This window comes from Malania oleifera, chromosome 1 (genome assembly GCF_029873635.1).
Source record: "Malania oleifera isolate guangnan ecotype guangnan chromosome 1, ASM2987363v1, whole genome shotgun sequence".
In the NCBI taxonomy this organism is placed as follows: Eukaryota; Viridiplantae; Streptophyta; class Magnoliopsida; order Santalales; family Ximeniaceae; genus Malania; species Malania oleifera.
In genome coordinates this window covers 16,267,061-16,286,910 of record NC_080417.1, presented here as the reverse complement: position 1 = coordinate 16,286,910, position 19,850 = coordinate 16,267,061, and the positions used below count along the sequence as shown (strand labels likewise).

At 36.3% G+C, this 19,850-nt stretch overlaps 1 protein-coding gene across 1 annotated transcript; it reads left to right on the top strand.

The window, feature by feature from the left end:
• The first annotated feature begins 372 nt into the window (after window positions 1-372).
• LOC131160731 (protein IN CHLOROPLAST ATPASE BIOGENESIS, chloroplastic-like) lies at window positions 373-19,844 on the top strand. Its single transcript, XM_058116610.1, has 11 exons — window positions 373-767; window positions 1,266-1,349; window positions 17,020-17,094; window positions 17,201-17,243; window positions 17,331-17,388; window positions 17,538-17,702; window positions 17,776-17,838; window positions 17,927-18,021; window positions 18,954-19,035; window positions 19,184-19,294; window positions 19,379-19,844. The coding sequence occupies exons 1-11, from the start codon at window positions 647-649 to the stop codon at window positions 19,517-19,519; spliced, it is 1,038 nt and encodes a 345-aa protein (XP_057972593.1). The 5' UTR covers window positions 373-646; the 3' UTR covers window positions 19,520-19,844.
• Window positions 19,845-19,850: the final 6 nt, after the last annotated feature.

Below are 19,850 nucleotides of genomic sequence, written 5' to 3'. Positions count from 1 at the left end.
TGCACGGAAGCCGTGTCCGCATTTCGGACTTTACATGATCTGCGAGACTTAGGAGGAGGACGCTGATTCGTAGGTTTGATGCCGCACCAAGGGGTCCGAAGGACTTGTTGGTGGCTAAAATTCTTATATAATTAAAAAAAAATAGTTGGACAACTAATATGACAGTATTTATCATTAATTCTTATTTATGTGAACACAAAATTATTGTGCCCAAAACTTGCAACGACATTTTCCGTCGGTAAAAATTCTCGAAGAAATGGCTACAAAGGCATCTATCACAAATATCGCCCCAAAAATTAATTTAGAGCAAATAAAGTAACTGTTTCGGTTTAGCGACAACTTTATTTTAAGATTTAGCGACAACTTGTTTATGATAGTGGAGGCCGCCAACTAATGGGCCGATTTAAATACTGTAAAGCTTGAAGACAAGGTCGGGGACTGGATATCGTTCCGTTAATGGGTATTATCCAACAGAGCACCATGAACCAGAACATTAGATGACCTTATTCATTTTGATGGTTATTCTTAATTTTTCTGTTTTCTAATCCCATTTCTTCCATCAATCAATTACACCCATTTTCGCAGTTTTCGAAATTTGTTTATCGAAGCACATTATTTTGGGTTGAGATAACGGCGAGGAGCTTCCATGAAGATTGGCGCCGGAGCGATGTACGGAGCTTCACGCGCCCCCGCTCTGCCCACCCTAGTCCTGGGAAGTTACCGAACTAGCTCCCAATGTTCTTCACCATCCTATTCATATATTAACGGTAGTCTTATCATCTTCTGCTTTTACCTTTTCGTTATTATTGCAAGATTCAAATAAACATGAACCCCCTGTTTGTTCACACAAATGTGCATGCCCATCTGTGCCTTTTTGATTAAGACATAGCGAGCACGTTTAGGGCTACTTGGTTGCATTTGGAAGTACTTTGCTTGCTTTTAGGAGCAAATTTTTTTCAATTGCTCTTACTAGCAAGCAAGAGAAGTGTTCCCAAAAGGCAAACAAAGCAGTAACATAACCAATGAACCGTTGATTGTCATTTATGATTTTGATTAAAATTGTTTGGAATGAGGGGAATTTTACGGGTTTAGGGCAGCGGAAATTACCCTTTGAACTGTTTCTTACAGCTATACTCAGTTGCCATTGCTCAGAACTTTGGTTTTGATTATGATGTATTTCGAATGAGGGTCATTTGGTGAGATGAGTGCGGATGGAAACTATACCTTTCTTGTTGCTTTCAATTGTTATGTTTTGCCAAATGCAGATCATGCCTCATTCATCAAAGATGTGGCAGCAACTCAGCCTCCTGAGCATTTGCATCATTTGTTGAAAATGCTGCGGAGTAGAGGTCAGTCAATGCTTAACCTTCTGCATTTTTTGCACTGTCTTTTGGAGATTCTATAATTTATTCTTCGTCTGTGAAGCCACGATAAACTAAGCACTTATTTACTTGTAACCTTTCTTTACGTGGTTATTTATATTATTCAGTTGTGCTTAAAGGCCAGTCTTGTTTTTACTTTCTTGCTGGTTGAGGAACTTAGTTGAAAATGTGGCTTTTAAAAAGCTGTATGTACATTTGTTTTGAAATGTTGAATGATGAGTTTCTGGCATCATTAGAGTTAAAGTTTTGCAGACACTGTGCCTGCCCATATTTAAACTGTGTACTTACCATGACAAGGAGGTGTGAAATGTGCAATGTGGGCAGTGAGAGAGATGTTTTTTAAATAATTACAATTATAGCTTATAAAAAAATCAACAATATACTAAAATACCTTTTTATAAGGATATATTGGATAATTAATTTTTGAATTTGAGAGTGCACATTGAAATACCCCTTAATTAATGTACAACACGTGCACCATAAGCTCAAATTTTGTTGATCTCTCATCTTCCTTTACTCACTAATCACTATGCCTGTGAGTTATGTTTAATGAGGCATTTCTAGCGGTCCTATTGCATGATAGGATTGCTTGGTAATGCTACATATTTGTTTGGATGCTTTAACATGTTGGCATCTTGTTTTGGACCTTGCGATCAATTATTCCAAGTCAGATGCTGGGCTATTAATGTGGTTATGAAAAGAAATTTGAAGTTAAGAAAATCGTACAAGGGAACCTGCAAGTTGGTTTTCATAAGGAGAATATAAACCATAGTAACCAGGGATGAATTATAGAAAGCCACATTAAATATTCATTTTTGACTTAAAAATTTTCTTTTAATTTAATCCATTGCAATTTTCGCATTGAACGCCCAATGCCTGTATTTTTGAGTTGCATCAAGATCATTAGAGCTAGCCCTGAATTTGTGAAAAGAAATGATTCATGATCGCATAAATTGGCGGAAAAGGATTCATACAGCCAATCCCACCTAGTGGGACTTAAGGCTTGGTTTTGTTGTCGTATCAAGATCATTAGAGCTTTCTTTTATAGTTAAATTAGTACCGTTCATGCTAGTTTTGTGAAAAGAAATGATCCATGATCGCATAAATTGGCGGAAAATGATTCATATAGCCAATCCCACCTAGTGGGACTTAAGGCTTGGTTTTGTTGTTGTTGTTATTGTTATTGTATCAAGATCATTAGAGCTTTCTTTTATAGTTAAATTAGTACCATTCATGCTAGTTTTTGTGCTGGGATACACAAGAATGGTGAGGTTGATTTAATGCTTTGTGAGAATAACTTGTAAAAAGAAAGTTTAGATGCAGATTATTTCACAATTTCAAATATTTGTTAATTTTGATTCCTAAGCATTTAAATTACTTGTCTCTTGTGTGCCTTTTGTGATCTCTTTCTGCATTGTTGGATACCCTAAATGTGCATATCTACTGTTCCATATGTTTAAGGGCTTCTTGTTTTAGGGTGTTGTTTTTTATGCATTAAAAAGTTGAAGGTTGCTTGTATTGTCGATAGTATGGGGCTGACACCTTTTAGTCTAAACTTAGATCAAGACCATGAACCTAGTAACAAAATTTTTTTGATTGTGTTTAGTAGGTGTCCATATTGTGGTAAAGTTAGAGATGGAGAATAGAAGAAGAAAAGAAGAGTAAGAAGAAGAAGAAGAAGAAGAAAGCAGCCTTACATTCACCTCCTGGTTTGCCCTCTTATATATTAAAAATAAAAAACATGAAAGACCAAAATACCTCCACTTACAACACATAATTACTAAAATAGCCTATCTCTTCTAACTCTTGCCCTCTAGATGGAGGTGTATAAATATGACTTTACCCAGCTTGTTATAACCACTAGACAAGGTAGGCTTAAATAAAGCCTTCGTGAAAACATCACCTAATTGATCCTTTCATGAATGGAGTCCTTACAATCTTCCTCAGCATAGCATCCTTTACAAATGATAGTCAACTTGCTTTGCCCTCTTATGAAACACAAGGTTGTTAGCAATATAAATGGCAGCTTGATTATCACAATCACATTTATCAACTTCTTAGACAAGAATCCATCTCTGAAATAAGAGACCTCAACCACATAGGCTCACTCACAGTATGAGTCATAGCTTGATATTCTATTTCATACTAGATTTAGCTATAGTAGTTTCTTGCTATGCAACGTAACAAGATTACCTCCCTTAAATGTACATTATCCAATAGTAGACCTTTGATCATCAATCGAGCCATCCTAACTATCATGATCTCATTAGTGTATATTACATTTATATATCAAACCTTTACCAGGAGAGCCTTTGAGATACCTTAGAATCCTACAAACAACACCCAATTGTTTGGGTTTTTGATAAATCGACCGACTCTTTACCCTCATACCAAAGGATATGTTAGACCTAGTGACAATCAAATAGATCAACTTGCCAACCAACGACCTATATCGGCATCAGCCTTGAAAGTCCAATTGAACATTCCAAGACAACTTCACATTGGGATCCATAGGGGTTGTTTAGCTCCTAACACACTAGACCCATGTAGCAAGTCCATGGTATATTTTCATTGAGATAGATTAACCTATTATTACACCGTATAATCTCAATACCGAGAAAGTAATGCAAAGTACCCAAGTCCTTGATTTAAAATTTTTCTTGACGCCACTTCTTGACATCCATAATCTTGCTTTGGTCACTGCCATTGATGGTGATGTCATTAACATAAACCACTAGAAGTACCACACTTTTGCCTCATTTTGGCGGACAAAGACTGAATGATCAAAGTTGCACTAAATGAAGCCAAATTCAAAGACCACCTTACTAATTTGTCAAACAAGTCTAGAAGAGACTACTTTAAGACCATAAATGGCCTTATGCAACCTACATACCTTACCATCCTCCCAATGAGCAACATACTTAGGAGGTTCTCCATGTATACCTCTTTTGCAAATCTTCATACAAGAAGGCATTCTTCACATCCAACTAGCGCAAGGTCTAGCGAAAATTAACTATGAATGAGATCAATACATATGCAGAATTTAGTCTAGCAAGAGGAGAGCAATCTCAAATTAATAAATATCATATTTTAGTGTATCCCTTGGCAACCAATCGAAACTTAAGCCATTCAATAGAGCCATTAGGGAGATATTTGATGATATAGATCCAATGACACCTAATCAATTCCTTACTAGGAGGAAGATCCACCAAATCCCATTTCCCCTGAGTGGTCGAGGTATACATTTCTACATCCATTGCATGTTCCCAGCCCAGGGTTAGCAAGTGCTTTAGGATGTGAGGAAAGGATAGTGATAGAGGACATTGACAATGCTAAAGAATGCATAAGACTTGGAAGGTGTCGAACTAAAACAAAATGAGCAATAGGATAAGTAATTAATGATTGTTTACATGTTTGGGTACCTTTCCCTTGTGTAATTGGCAAAACCAAATCACTTTGGGATGGATCTCTAGAGCTAGAAGTCTAAATAATGAAAGGCGAAAGAGGTAGCTACATGGTGGTGGCGATGTTTGTGCCTTCTTATAGTTGTTCGTAAACCCTAAATTGTTTCTTTGGGTCAATTACTAATGAATTTGGAGGAGTAGAAGCTTTTTGTATAGGGATAAGGGTAGGGACAAAAGGATGAATGCATGTCGGGGAGCCAAAAATCATTGGTGGACTCAAAATATATTCATCCAAGGAGGACTTTAACATTAGAGAAATAGAGAAATAAAGTGTCTCTTAAAAAAGGTGAGATTTGTACTAACATATTTTCTATGAGTGTAGGGGTTGTAACATTTATATCCTTTATGATATCTATAGTAGCCAACAAAGACACATTTACAGCACAAGGAGAAAACTAGTCACGACTCTTATCTAGAACATAAACAAAACATGTGCACTCATAGACACAAGGCACAACAGAGAACATGGAACCAATACACATTTATTGCACAAGGAGAGAACTAGTCACGACCTGTATCTAGAACATAAACAAAATATGTGTACTGATAGACATGAGGCACAATAGAGAACATGAATGTTTTTGGGTACACGATAAAAAAGGGATTTTGTCCCACTAGAACGCTGCAGCGCATCCTATTAAGCAAAAGCCAGGTTGTAAGGAGAGCACAGTCCAAAGGGTTATAGGAACATGCATATGTAAGATTAGAGACCTTGTTATGTAAAAATGTAAAATAAATGTCCATTTTTCCAGCTACTCCATTCTATTAACTGGTTTGTACACGTGATGTTTGATGAATAATTCCTTTGGCCAAGCAAAAAAACTGAAACTCATTTTGAACAAATTCAAGTGCATTATCAGATTGAAAAATTTATATTAATGTGATGTAGGACAAAAAGCAAGGCCCTAGGAAGATCCTTTTTAAAGAATGCTTAAGAAGAATTGGATTAAGGATTGTTGGGTTTAGTTATTAGTTTATTATGTGTTTAATATTAATTAGTTTAGGATTATGCGTATTTGGGGGTTGTTTGTAATATTTGTGTAATATAGGGGTTTGTTAGTAACTCATGTTGTTTTAGGGATATACATGTAATTTCATGTGCAGAGGCTTTCTTATAAATAGTGTGTGAAAGTTATGTTGTGAGAAATTGATGTTGAATTTGAATTGGAAGTGAATGTTTCTCCTATCTCCCCTTTCCTCTCTTCCCCTTCTTTCTTGTCTTCAATTTCTTCTAAATTATCCCATGGCTGCAGATCCTTGAAGTTGCCCCTGCATCATAATGCCAAATTGACCTTGAGAAAGCATATAGGATACCTAGGGAAGTTCTATGGTAGGTTTTAGAAAAAAATGGTGTATGTTGTAGGTATACCGATGTCATTAAGGATTTTTACGATGGAGTAATGACTAGTGTAAGACTATAGATGGAGAAACTAGAGAATTTCCAATTACCATAGGTGTACATCAAGGATCTGCTTTGAGTCCTTATCTTTTTGCTTTAGTGATGAACCAATTGACTAAGAGTAATTAAAAGGAGGTTTTCCATGGTGTATGTTGTTTGCAAATGATATTGTATTAATTGACGAAACTAGGGATGGAGTAGAGGCAGAGTTAGAATTATGGAGAGAAGTTTTGGAGTCTAGAGGCTTTAGGATAAGTAGAAATAAAACAAAATATATGAAATGTAATTTTAGTAATGATAGGAGGAATATTGGAGACAAAGTTAAACTTGATGATGAAGAAATAAATAGCACTTGTCGATTTTGATACCTTGGATCTATTATGCAAGCTGAAGGAGAAACTGAAGATGATGTAATGCATTGAGTTAAAGCAGGTTGGGTAAAATAGAGAAGTGCTTCAAGTGTGCTATGTGATCGTAGAATACCCTTAAAATTGAAAGGGTAGTTTTATAGGACAGCTACAAGACCAGCTATGCTATATGGATTGGAATGTTGGATGATGAAGAAACATAATTCAAAAAAGTAAAAGTTGCCGAGATAAGATTGTTTAGATGGATGAGTGATATAACATTGAAAGATAAATTAAGGAATGAACATATTCGTGGTAAGTTAGGTGTAGTTCCTATAGAAGATAAGATAAGGGAGGGACGACTCAAATGGTATGGACACTTGCAACGTAGGCCACATAGTGCACCTATGAGGAAGAGTGACTTAGTTACTATGGGGGGTAGTAGAAAGGGTAGGGGTAGACCTAAAATAACTTGGGAGGAGATAGTGAGTAAGGATTTAATATCCTTGAATCTATCAAAAGAAATGGTCCATGATTGCATAAATTGGTAGAAAATGATTCATATAACCGACCTCACTTAGTGGGACTAAGGCTCGGTTTTGTTGTTGTTGTTGTAATGAGTAAATGCATTGAGAAATTTAAACTTGTTTTTAACTGATAACTCGAGGTCATATGCGAAAAATCATCCAACAAAGTCATGAAATGTTAATGACTAATCAAATTCATGACTCTATATAGACCTTAAATATCTGAATGAATTAGAGAAAACAATGATTTACTACAAGACTCAACTCTAGACAGAAAAGATGTCCTACTGTGTTTTCCTAATCAATACACATAACATGTAAAACGAGAAATAGACGTAATTTTGATGCAATGAATGACCCAAACAAGCATGCCACTGATCTAGAGAATCACCATGAGTAGAAATTGAAGAAGCCATGTCTCAAGAACTTGATCTGCCACCAACACACCACCAAAATGGTGACTATCCAATTGAAGCCCTCCACCAATCCTCTTCCTTGTTTGGAAATTATGAATGACACAATGAGAAGGAAATAAAGTCAGAAAACAATTATGAGACGTAGTTAATTGGCTAATTAGTAACAGGTTTGAGGGAATTTAGGCACATATATAACATAGAAGAAAGAGGAATGGAAGGAAACGAAAGAATATTGCTAGACTGGTGTTATCATGGTTTTAAATAACGGCCGTTACGTAGCGTAACGGCCGATACGTAACGGAAATCAGAGGGCCTGAAACCGATACGGGTCGATAATGCGGTTCGGAAAAAATTCACGGCCATAACGGCCGTTACGGAGGCGTAACGGCACGTAACGGCCGATACTCCAACGTTACATGTCGTAACGTCCATTACGGACCGTTACATGGCCGACAGGTAGCATATTCGCTGAAGGGCAGCAGGCAGCAGCGCTGCTTTCCCCCTCTCCCCAGTCCCCACACCCATCTGCCATTCAAAGGGTAAAAAGGAAAGTTACAAACTGACCTTGAAAATTTGTTGGCCTTCGGCAATAAGAAGGCTTCGAAGCCTGAGAGTGAGCACACCGAGGCTACTGAGCAGATCTACTCAGAATTGCAGACTTGCAGTTCCAGGCTTCCAGTTCCAGCAACTTGGCGAGTCACCGGCGACGGCGAAAGGTCTGCAGCAGCTCCGCCAGTCGTCGCAGTCGGCACCTTCCTCCGCCAGTCGTCCCAGTCGCCACCAGCCAGCCTCTCGATTTCAGCTTCGGAGGCTCGGAGCTTGGAGTCATCGCTGCTTTGTGCTTCGCTCCTTCGACTCTTCGAGGCTCCTCCGAGTTCCCTCGAATCCCTCCCCTCTCTCGGTCTGACTCGACTACCAGGCCTCATAAGCGTATGAGACACTCTAACACCCACAGCACTCTTCATTATGTTTTTTTTTTTTTTTAATTATATTTTGTTGTACCACAGCCCTTTTCATTCTGTTTATTTTTTTAAATTATATTTTGTTGTAAAATAGGTTTGTTAAATTGAATTAAAAAAAAAAAATTTAATAGAGTAAAAAATTAGAAATCATTAATAATTATGTAAAATAAAATTTTCTTAATTTATAAATATTTTAATTGTATTATATTTTTTGAAAGATAATTATGAAAATTAATTCCATGACATAGCAAGCAATTATTAATATTATATAATTAATATTTTTTAAGGTTAGTAAATAATTAATATTTACCAATAATAATTGAAGCCTTTTTTATAATAATATTTGAATATCAATAATCCACTACTACATTCACCATCTAAACAAAGCATTAAAATAATGTATGTACACAAGACATCCATGTGATGGCATTTTATATTATCTAGGCTTAATTGAGCTCTATTTTTCACTATTCTTAAAGAATTCCAAGGAATACTCTGCACAATTATTATAATATTTAGTCTTAGGATTTGCCAAACTTATAGAAATAAAATTAATTCATGGCACCAATTGGCTAACATACTATTTATGTCAGCTGGACAAAGTGGTCATTTTGATAAAGAAGATATCATATTCACTCCCATCTATTGAAAAAATATTAAATAATTTTCATATTATAATAGAAAAAAAAATTAAATAACATCTATCACCCATTTTATGTTACATGTGTATCTACTTGCCATTTCTTGAGTAGGGTGACCCTGTTTATTAATATTTTTTAAGTTTTAAAACATCATTTTGACTTTAAATTTAAAATTAGGTAAAATAAATGTTTACATCTATTTTTTGTTTTTAGTTATCAAATAAAGTAAAAATTAATAACTTAATAAAAAAAAATTAACCTAATAGTTAATACGTTAATAAATTTGATTTTTACTAATTACTACTGGAATTTGTAGAAAAATTTAATTTTAATCCATATACTGAGAAAATGCTTAAAAAATTAAATAGTCAATTTGTAATGTATGGATCTCTATTTGTGATGCTATGATGTATATGAAAGTAGAGCAAAAATCTTTTTCACCTGTTAATTTCTTATAGTTATAAATGAAAATAAAATCAAGCTATAAAAAATAATGAAAATATCTTTTTAAAGATAAAGGAATATATTTTTTTTGTAATAAAATATTTAATATTTTATAATTTTGTTTATTTAAATATAAAAATAATAAACATTACTTATTATTTTTAATCAAATATTATACTTATTTTTACGTAATAAGTATTTAAAATTAGGACTATTTAGTACTTATTATTTAATATTTACTAAATTACTAATTATATTATTCCTGTCATTGTAGGAAGGTTGTAACTTTATATTTTCTTTATATTTTGTGTAGAGATCATCAAATTAAGTCTATCAATATGTCACGTGATAGAGGAAATGAAAACTTACCTAGTGAGGATATTGGATGGCATTTTGGTACTGCGGTAGACGGTAATAGACATGTTATTATGTGTAAGTTATGTGGGAAGATAATCAAAGGGGGCATTACACGCTTGAAACAACACTTGGCACATAAAAAGGGTCAAGTAGCTGGATGCTCAAATGTGACCACACAAGTAAGAGAACAAATGATGAAACATCTACAACAGTATGCTGAGAAGAAAAGAGATAAACAAAAAAGGCAAGAAGAAGCAGAAGTCCAAATTAGAGGAGATTTTGAGAATTTGAGCGATGAAGAAGACTTGGAAGAAGAAAGTATGAGATTTGCTCGACAAGAAAGCATGCGATCACAACAACAATGGGAAGAGAGACAAAGATTTCGAGTAAGAACAACTGGAAGGGGTAATATTTATGAAGAGGGAGGTGGCTCTGGCAGTGGTGCTACCAGTGGTTTCAATAGAGCAGGAGCTCGATCTTATAGTGGTCGAGAAGCTGGAGGTAGTGGACGACAATGGATCAATCCTGATGCCCCTGAAGCTAGACTAAAGGCAATGGATCCTATTTTAGAAAGAAGCAAGAGTGCGAAACAACCAAAACTCAACACAAAGTTACTGAAAGGTTTAAGAAGTAAATTAGGAAAAGCGGTTGGAAAATTCCTAATTTATAATCGGATTCCAGCGAATGTAGCTGACTCTCTATTTATGCAGCCTATGCTTGATATTGCTGCAAAGGTTGGAAAGGGGGTGAAGGGTCCATCACCCTATGAGATATCTGAAATTTATTTGGAGCAAGAGTATCAAGAAATGAAAAATTATATAGCTTCTTTTGCTGGAATTTGGAAGGAAAGAGGTGTAACACTTATGTGTGATGGTTGGTCAGGACCAACTAGAAAACACATTATAAACTTTTTAGTTTATTGTGATAAAGGCACCGTGTTTCATAAATCAGTTGATGCCTCTGATGTGCCAAGCAGAACAGCTGAATATTATTTCAGGTAATTTTCTAATTTTAATTGTATATGCAAATAGTATTATGGACTTGCATGTTTTTAATTAAATAGTAGTAATTATTGAATCTATAATTTGATTTCAGATTAATGGATGAGGTGGTTGAAGAAATTGGAGAGGAGAATGTTGTCCAAGTAGTGACTGATAATGAAGCTGCAATGAAGGCAGGAGGAAAATTATTAATGCAGAAGAGGCCCAATCTCTATTGGACAGCATGTGCAGCTCATTGCATAGACCTTATTCTTGAAGATATTGGTAAGAAAAGTAACGTGAAGAAGGTCTTAGAAGATGTAAGAACAATAACCTCATTTATTTACAACCACACATGGACAGTGAATTTCATGAAGAAATTCACAAATAATAGAGAGTTACTTCGCCCTGCCATCACTCGATTTGCCACAAATTTCATTGCTTTGGAGACTATTGTCAGGCATAAACAAGCACTAAGGGAAATGTTTACATCTGATGCTTGAAAAAACTCAAGGTTTGGAATGGCAAAATCAGGCCCAGCATATGATTCAAAGAAAATTATCTTAGGCAAAGAGTTTTGGCAAAAGGCCTCTGATATAATTAAAGTGCAAGAACCCTTGGTGAAAGTTCTTAAATTGGTTGATGGTGATGAAAAACCAACCATGGGCTTCATATATGAGGCAATTGATAGGGCGAAGTTGGCCATTCAAAAAGATTGCCGGTTTTACAAAGACTATTGGAAAATTATTGATAACCGGTGGAGTTTTCAGTTGCACCAAGATTTGCACGCTGCTGGTAAGTGTAAATCAAATACAATTTCTTATTATTTTAACTTTTAAATTATGCATAGTTGCATTAGAAAACTATTAATTAATATGTTTCTAAATTTAATTGTAGGGTATTTTTTGAACCCACAATTTCTTTATGGTGCCCCACCCTCTCCTGAAGTTGCTAGAGAAGTCATTGATGGAGTTAAAAAAGTGATAACCAAGTTGGTACCCGATATAGATACTCAAATTCGGGCTATTAATCAAGTAAGTATTGGTTCCATTAAATTGAATAATGAATTGTTCTAGTATTCTGTAATACTTTCAAGAATAATTATTAATACATCTAATTAATTAATTATATTTCACAATCATCCTTTTTTAGTTGTTGCTATATCGAGATAGGCAGGAGACTTTTGGAACCCCGTTGGCTCAAAGGGCAGTGAAACAAACAAGTCCTGGTAAATATGGCTATATAGCTAAATAATGGAGAATTACTCTATTTTCTCTCTTTGTGTTCAAATTTGACTTTTGAAATACGCTATACTAACATAAAACTCTTTTTAATTATTCATGCAGCTGAATGGTGGATTCATTATGGTTTGTGTGCTCCTGAGCTCCAAAGAATAGCAATTGGAGTTCTTAGCCAGACCACATCAGCTTCGAACTGTGAGCGTAGTTGGAGCACCTTTAGCCTCATCCATACGAAAACAAGAAATAGATTAAAGTACATGAGACTACAAAAACTTGTTTTCGTACATTACAACATGAGGTTAAAGTTAAGACGTACAATGAGAAGAAGCCAACGAGAAATTGAAGAGGGTTTCAATCCTATCAATTTGGACTACATTTTCGAAGAAGATGATCCTTTAAGTCAATGGTTAGAGGAGAGAGAGACACCACTACTCGACGGTCAGGACAATTCAAATTGGTTAAATGAAGAGGTTGGTGGTACTACAGAAGGAGGTGATCAACCACCAATAAACGCGCATGATGATTCAGGTTCAAGCCCTGAACGTACACAAAGTGATGACAATCTTGGTTTGAGCCCACCAAGTGATGATGATGGTAATAGTGATGCTGGAGCTGGGGTTGGGGGGGGTGGCAGTGGTGGTGGTGGAGGCGGCGGTGTAGAATATAATTATGGATATGATACAGGGACATCATTTGGAAGGGATATATATCCTTCTGATCCTTATGGACTACATGACATACCTGAAAATTATGACTTGGGTATTCCTCCAGGGAACCAATCTTCACAACCCAGGAGAAGGAGGAGTGCTCATGGTGACCCTAGCGATTCTACTGAAGATTCATATGGTGTGGTTCGTAGTTTTGGCGACTTTGGTTTAGATGGTTCATCATCACAATCATATGGATCTCATCCAGCATATCCACATTATGCATCTCGTGATTCACATTTTTATCCCAGTGGATCAGGAATCTCAGGATCTAGTGAGTCTTCTTCTACACACTACCCAGAGCCAGCCCCTGCCCCAACTTATAGACATTATTCAAGAGAATTTTTATCACCAGTACATTTTCAAGAGCAACAACAAAATGACGCAAACTTGAGTTCATTCAACTATGTATTTCCACAAGGATGGGGAGATAATTTCCCATCCCAATCTCAAGATACAGATGCAAATTATGAAGACCCTCCACGTCATTCTTTTTGGTGGTGACATGTGTTATGTTATAAATTTGTAATATTGTATTCATGTATTTTCAACTATTTATTGATATTTGATATTAATCACTTTTTAAATTCATGTATGTGTAATGTGTATATTGAGTATTAAGTCTATTGAGTATTGATTCATTTTTAGTAACTTTATGACTTTAATTAATTGATTCTTACATTTCTACATCTTTTTACTCATTAAAGTAATGTAAACTATAAAAAAATATGCTTTTTTTTGTAAACAGCGCACTAAAATTAATATAAAAATCATAATGCCTATTAAAAAGCATTTGTCGGTTGAATGAAAGCCTTCAAAATTCATTAAAAATCATGTATTAATGGATTTCATGCTGATTTTTTAATTTTGGCATGGTTGTGCATGCGTGAAAAAAATTCACGACCGTTACGCCCGCTTCCCGTTACGTAACACCCGCGTCTCCCGCGACCCGCGACACCCGCGACCGTTTCGCGACGTTACCCGCAACCGCAATTTCGAACCATGGGTGTTATTGAACCATCAACAAGAGTGGATGGAATTAAATTAGGACTACATGTCATATGGGAGGAGGCACCATATTCAGTAATCCATGGTGAGAAAGATGAAGTGCAAGAAGCCCAATTGTACTTGGATGGGTTGTAGAAGTACTAGATATTGACCACTGGGTTTAGAGTTGTTGAACTATGCAAACAAGATTGTTATACTCCTCTCGGGACATTGTAATGATGTATTCAACTCCCTAGTAGAGTGGCCAGGTGCACTTGAAGTGTCAACACTTAATGGTTGAGTCACCCTTAGATAGAGAATTATTGGCCCAAAAATATTTCCCATGGAAATCCACTACAAACTCCTTGTCCTAATGCACTACTTTTGCCACGACCGCCATCCAAACCTTGTCCTCATCCTTCAAGACTTTCCTGACCACAGTTAAACATAGTGCTAACCATGGGTGAATTATCATGGGAAGAAGCTTGAGAAGAAGACTATGAGCCATCTTTGGTGACCCATTGGATTCTAGCATATGCTTCATTAATAGATGGTATGGGTTCACCCATAAGAAATTTGATCACGGATGGATTGAAGCTCTAGACTCGACCCAACCAAAAACTTGGTAGCCAAGAACTCTGCACATTGCTTTTTAATCATGTCAATGTTGGAACTAACTGGTTGATAGATGTTGAGTTTATCCTGAAGGGGGTCAGGGTGCTATAATATTCACAAATGGACCTACCTTCTTGGTCATACTTGAAAAAATTCTCATGTAGGTCAAAAACACGAGTTTGATTTTTATCTTGTGAGAAGCTTTCACAGAGATCATTCCATATGACATTGGCTGTTCTATGAGATATCATGTTTGTAGCAATTCGTGATTCCATGTTATTCCACAACCACACAAGCAATATGTCATTCTCTTTCATCAAATCTTCATAATCCTTGGAGTTTGGAGGCGGAGGAGAATGCAACAACTACTTGGACTTCCCTTTTGCGTTAATATACGAGCACTGCCTGAGACCACAGTTGATAGTTGAAGGACGCAACCAATTTGATTGCCGTGATCTGTGCATTAACAGCATCATTTGAAACTCTCTTTCGTAGAGGCCATCAAAACCACCCCCAACATGCTACAATAAGGGGCACCAGTACTGAGAATGAATGATGCAAGTTACGCAACAACAAATTAACAATGCAAAATCAGGCAGCATACACAAGCATAGAGCGTAACTTCAGAACTTCAAAGAGGCTGCTCTGACTGCAGAACATAAGTCACAATATTGAATATCCTATGAGGAATTACTTGACCATGTGGAAGTGGGCAAACCACTAGCACTGTAGGCACTTGATAAACAACATGGCAGCACAGCAGCTACAAGTATGATGGCTGGCTGCAACTAGAAGTGACTGCTGGAAAGAGCAGGAAATAGAGTCATGGAACCCCAATCAAAACCACCAGCAACTGATACAAGATTGCCAATAATCAACCACAAATATACAGCATCATCATCCCACAAACCAACCAATGAACAGCAGCACAGCAACAACAGTATACCAGAAACAGAGCATAACTCACTTTAGATCAGCAAATCACCATGAACACACAGCATCCTACCAAAGATGCTGCACAGTAAACAAAGATGAAAATTGTTCCTAGACAACTCTCAGACCAACCATAAAATCACATTTGGGATCTGATTAGGAAGATAAGGAGGGAAAAAATAACAAAAAAACAAAAATGGATTGCCAAAAAAAAAGCTCAGTAGGATATTAACACTCTGATACCATGTCGTAAAGTTAGAGATGGAGGAAAAAAAATAAAAATAAAAAAAAGTAAAGAAGAGACGAAAAGAAGAAAAGAAGGGAGCAAGAGAAAAAGGCAGTGGCAGACCTTGCATTCAGCTCCGCCCTCTTATATATTAATGATGAAAAAACTTGAAAGGCAAAAAAATGCTCACCCACACAAAAAAAAAAACCCACTTACACAACATAATTACTAAAATAGCCTTTCTCGTCATACATATGGAGTTGATTGGACTTGCTTGCCTACTACTCAAAGACAAGTCCAGGAAACTAATCAACATAGAACTCAACTTTATGATACCTGTTACGCTGTCTGGATTTGTGAGTCTGTTACTTGTTGGAATTTTTTGCTTGCACTTCTTGCCCAATATGCTACATGAATGAGTCCTTGATCTTTGTTATCTTTGTCCAGTAGGCTTGTCATAGGCAACCATATAGCCTTTAATGCAAACTGGGAATGATGTACTCCTTGAAGATGATTGGGATTGTATGAGCTTCTGGTTTGGCTTATTATAAATTTCTATCTTAATTGATCTTTTTTTTTCCTTACAGTTTTTGGTGAAAGCATCCAATTTTCGTCTTCTGCATATTGTTCTTGGGGCTGTTGTGTCTACGATGTTACAATTGGTTCACAGAATAGAGTTGGGTGGGAATGGAATATTTGTTTTATTGAAATATAGTAGTTTATAAAAAGATGTGGTGCTATCCTGAGGCAAACAACCACATTAGTTTTATTCCAATTAACATGGAATAGCATAGGATTAGAGATTCTTATGGTGAAATTTGGGATTGGGGTATTCCTAATCTATTCCATGTTGGTTGGAATAGCACCAATTTTACCATAATCATTTTCCTTGGAATAGCATCAATTATTTTGTAAACTACTATAGTCCTACACAATAGCTATCTTTTTGCTAGTGATATGACTCATTTATGTACAACACTAAGCTGTTATTGGTTTTTCAAGTTCTCAAAGACTTATGCTTGCTTTTGAGGTTTTCATGAGCATGGAAATGCTTTTCCGTGTTGATGGTCACAAATTTGAGCTGTCAAATGAAGTCCTCAATTACATCCAGTCTAGTGAATTTCCAATTTAAAAGAATACCCTATGCTAACCAGGAAACCCTTGAAGCTGTACACAATATATGTAGCAAAATGCCTTCTTGTTGGTCTAAAGGCTTTGTTGTTGTTTTTGTTAGTTTGTTTTCACTGCTATTGCTGTTCTTCTTGTTGTTGTAATGCTCATCCTTGCCACTGTCCTTGTTATTGTTCTTGTTATAATGAAATGCATTGCATTTGGTTTTCTAATAATGAATGGAGTTTCGATAACATTATTCTTGTTTTATTTTGTAACAGGTGATCTCATTATTTCTCCTGGAGCTAAGCAAGGGTTGATTCCCCTTGCCATTCCTCTATCTAAAAATAACTCAGGTTTGGAAAGCACTCCGTATATTTGGAATTAGACATTCAGAAGAAATAACTAAGTTGATGTTGTACTCTATTGTCCCGTACTCCTGTATTTTTCATTTGTTCATAGGTGTTATAACTGCATTGCTACGATGGCCAACAGCTCCGCCTGGGTAAAATATGCAAATATTATTGCTTTTTTTTTCCCTCCTGTTTTGGAAAAAATAAATTCCTCCACTTTTTTTCTCCAATTCACTCAGGATGCAGATGCCAGTGGTGGAGGTTCGTAAGCATGGAGTGTGGCTTTTAGCCAAGAATGTAAGTTAACCATCTACAGTACCATGCTTAAAGATCATTTTGTTTCTATGGTAGAGCCCCACAAAAAATCCAATCTTCATGTTTTTCCTCAGAAGGAGAGAGAGAGAGAGAGAGAGCATCTTACCATGTGCCCTCTCATTTTTATACAGGTAGACCAACACATTCATAGAATACTTGTTGAAGAAGATGCCAGGGATTCTGTGAGGAGCAATGAACTATTTTATGCTTCTGCTGATGCAGGGGAGAAACTTTATAAAAAGGGTGACTTTGCCAAGTCTCAGATTTCAAGTCTAGATGCCTATCTTTTGAGAAAGGTACTGAGTGAATATCTAATCATATTTTCATGGATGGTCATTCAGATAAATTGCTGTAATTACAAAATTTCAGGTCGGGTTGTTTCCAGATGTATTAGAACGCAAGGTGATGCAACATGTTGATAAAGGAGATCATGTAAGACTTACTAGATACATGTCACTGTTTTTGAACAATGGTGGTGCATAAATTTATGGTGTTAATTATTTATACATGCTCATGGAAGGTTTCAGCTTTGGTAACTGGGGAGTTCTATACCAAAAAGGAGCACTTTCCGGGATTTGGACGGCCTTTTGTATTTAATGCAGAGGTTTTATTGAAGTTCGGTGACATTTTCCCATAGTACTTTGTCCAAGTAATTAAGATAGGGAAGTATCATTGCAAGATATGTTTGTTGCTTTTAGTGTTTCATTTTAAGATCAACTTGTCAAATTATTTAGAGGAATGGTAGGAGCAGTTGCTCCATGCACTGTCCTCGTAAAGAACAAAAATAGGCCCCTGTTTAACCTAGTTAATGAATGAAATAAAGTAAATAGATAGCATTGAGAATTTAAAATCGTTTGAAGCGGTTTTTCCACATTATGGTTGAAGAAAATGGCGAAGTTGCCCGATTAGGAGAGTCCGTGAAGAGACTGTGTAGAGCAATCATTGCTACCATTCCTCAATTAATTATTTTGAGTCGCCTTGAAAACACCAGTGCCTTCAACACAGAAAATTTTCCAGTTTTACAGAAAATCTGAAAAAAGTTTCTGTAAAATGGAAGAAGTGGAGGTTCGTGTTCATATGTTTTTTTTTTTTTTTCCGTCTTTCCAAATGGATACTGGACTTTTTTTTTTTTGGAAAATGCTTTCCAGGCTTTTCCAAGTTTATTTTCCAACACCACTACTCATCTGTCTGCCTTGTCATGGCTATTGCCACGATCACCATAGTCCCCCAATATATATTTTACTCTGCTGCTGCATAAATAAATAATTTTTCATTTTCAACAAAGGAACACATTCATTACGCTTTTAAAGTTTTCCATAGAAAGGGAAAAATGAAGCGTGGATGAAATCTGGAAAAGAGAATGGAAAATGTTTCTCACAACTAAATAAACCCAAAACATCTCTAGCAATGTCCTATCTTTGAAGTATTCTATTGCTTGTTTGTGTTGGTTTTGTTTTGGGCACAACACCCCCCCCCCCCCCCCCCTGGCGGGGGGCCAGGGGGGCCTTTTTTCATCTGAGAATCATCTTTCTCTGCATTTTTAATAGGGTTGGGCGTATTACAGAGGCTAAAGATGCTGCAAGGGTGGCCCTAAAATCACCATGGTGGACGTTGGGATGCAAATACCAGGTATTGACCCTTGAGTACTTCTGCGCTAAATGGGTTTTTCTCTAGCATTGTGGGTTTTTCCTAGGGCCAATCATGCTATGAGAGGGATAGAAATTTTGGGTTCCTCGTCATATAAAAAATCAGATGGTTTTATCTAATTGACATTCAGGAAGCTGCTAAAATAGCACAATGGGAGGATGAGCAAATAGAGTACATGAAGGAGAAAGTGACGGAAGAGGGGAGGCAAGAAGACTTAAAGCAGGGAAAGGCTCCTGCTCAGGTTCTGCATATTCATAATTGGTTTATTAGCAATTAGCACTTGTGGTATCTTCTGCGTAAAGAATAAGTAAATTCTCATTGGCAGGTCGCAGTGGATGAAGCTGCTTTTTTGTTGGATTTAGCGTCTGTTGAAGGGGCCTGGGATGACTTTGTGGAGAGGATTGCTGAATGTTATAAGGAGGCTGGACTTCATGATGTTGCAGCATTTGTACTGCACATGGATTGAGTATTGTTGAGTATAGTTCACTGAAGGCTAATTTGAAATATCAGTGACCGTTCCTAGTTCATTTATTTGGAATATATACAGACAAATTGGTTCAAAATGCTTGGAGATCAAGAGTTGTACATCTAACCCTGTCCCAGTGTGTGCCATTAGAAAACAGAATTCTTACACTTGAGTTAATAAGGGGTGTCAACCCAAGCACTACTAACACAATTCTGCAAATTAATCATATCACATGGTGATGTTTTACCCTCGTTTTAACTTAAGCTTGTGTTCAGCTTACCAAATGTTTATTCCTTTCTTATTCTATAAGTGACTTCATTTTAAATTATTA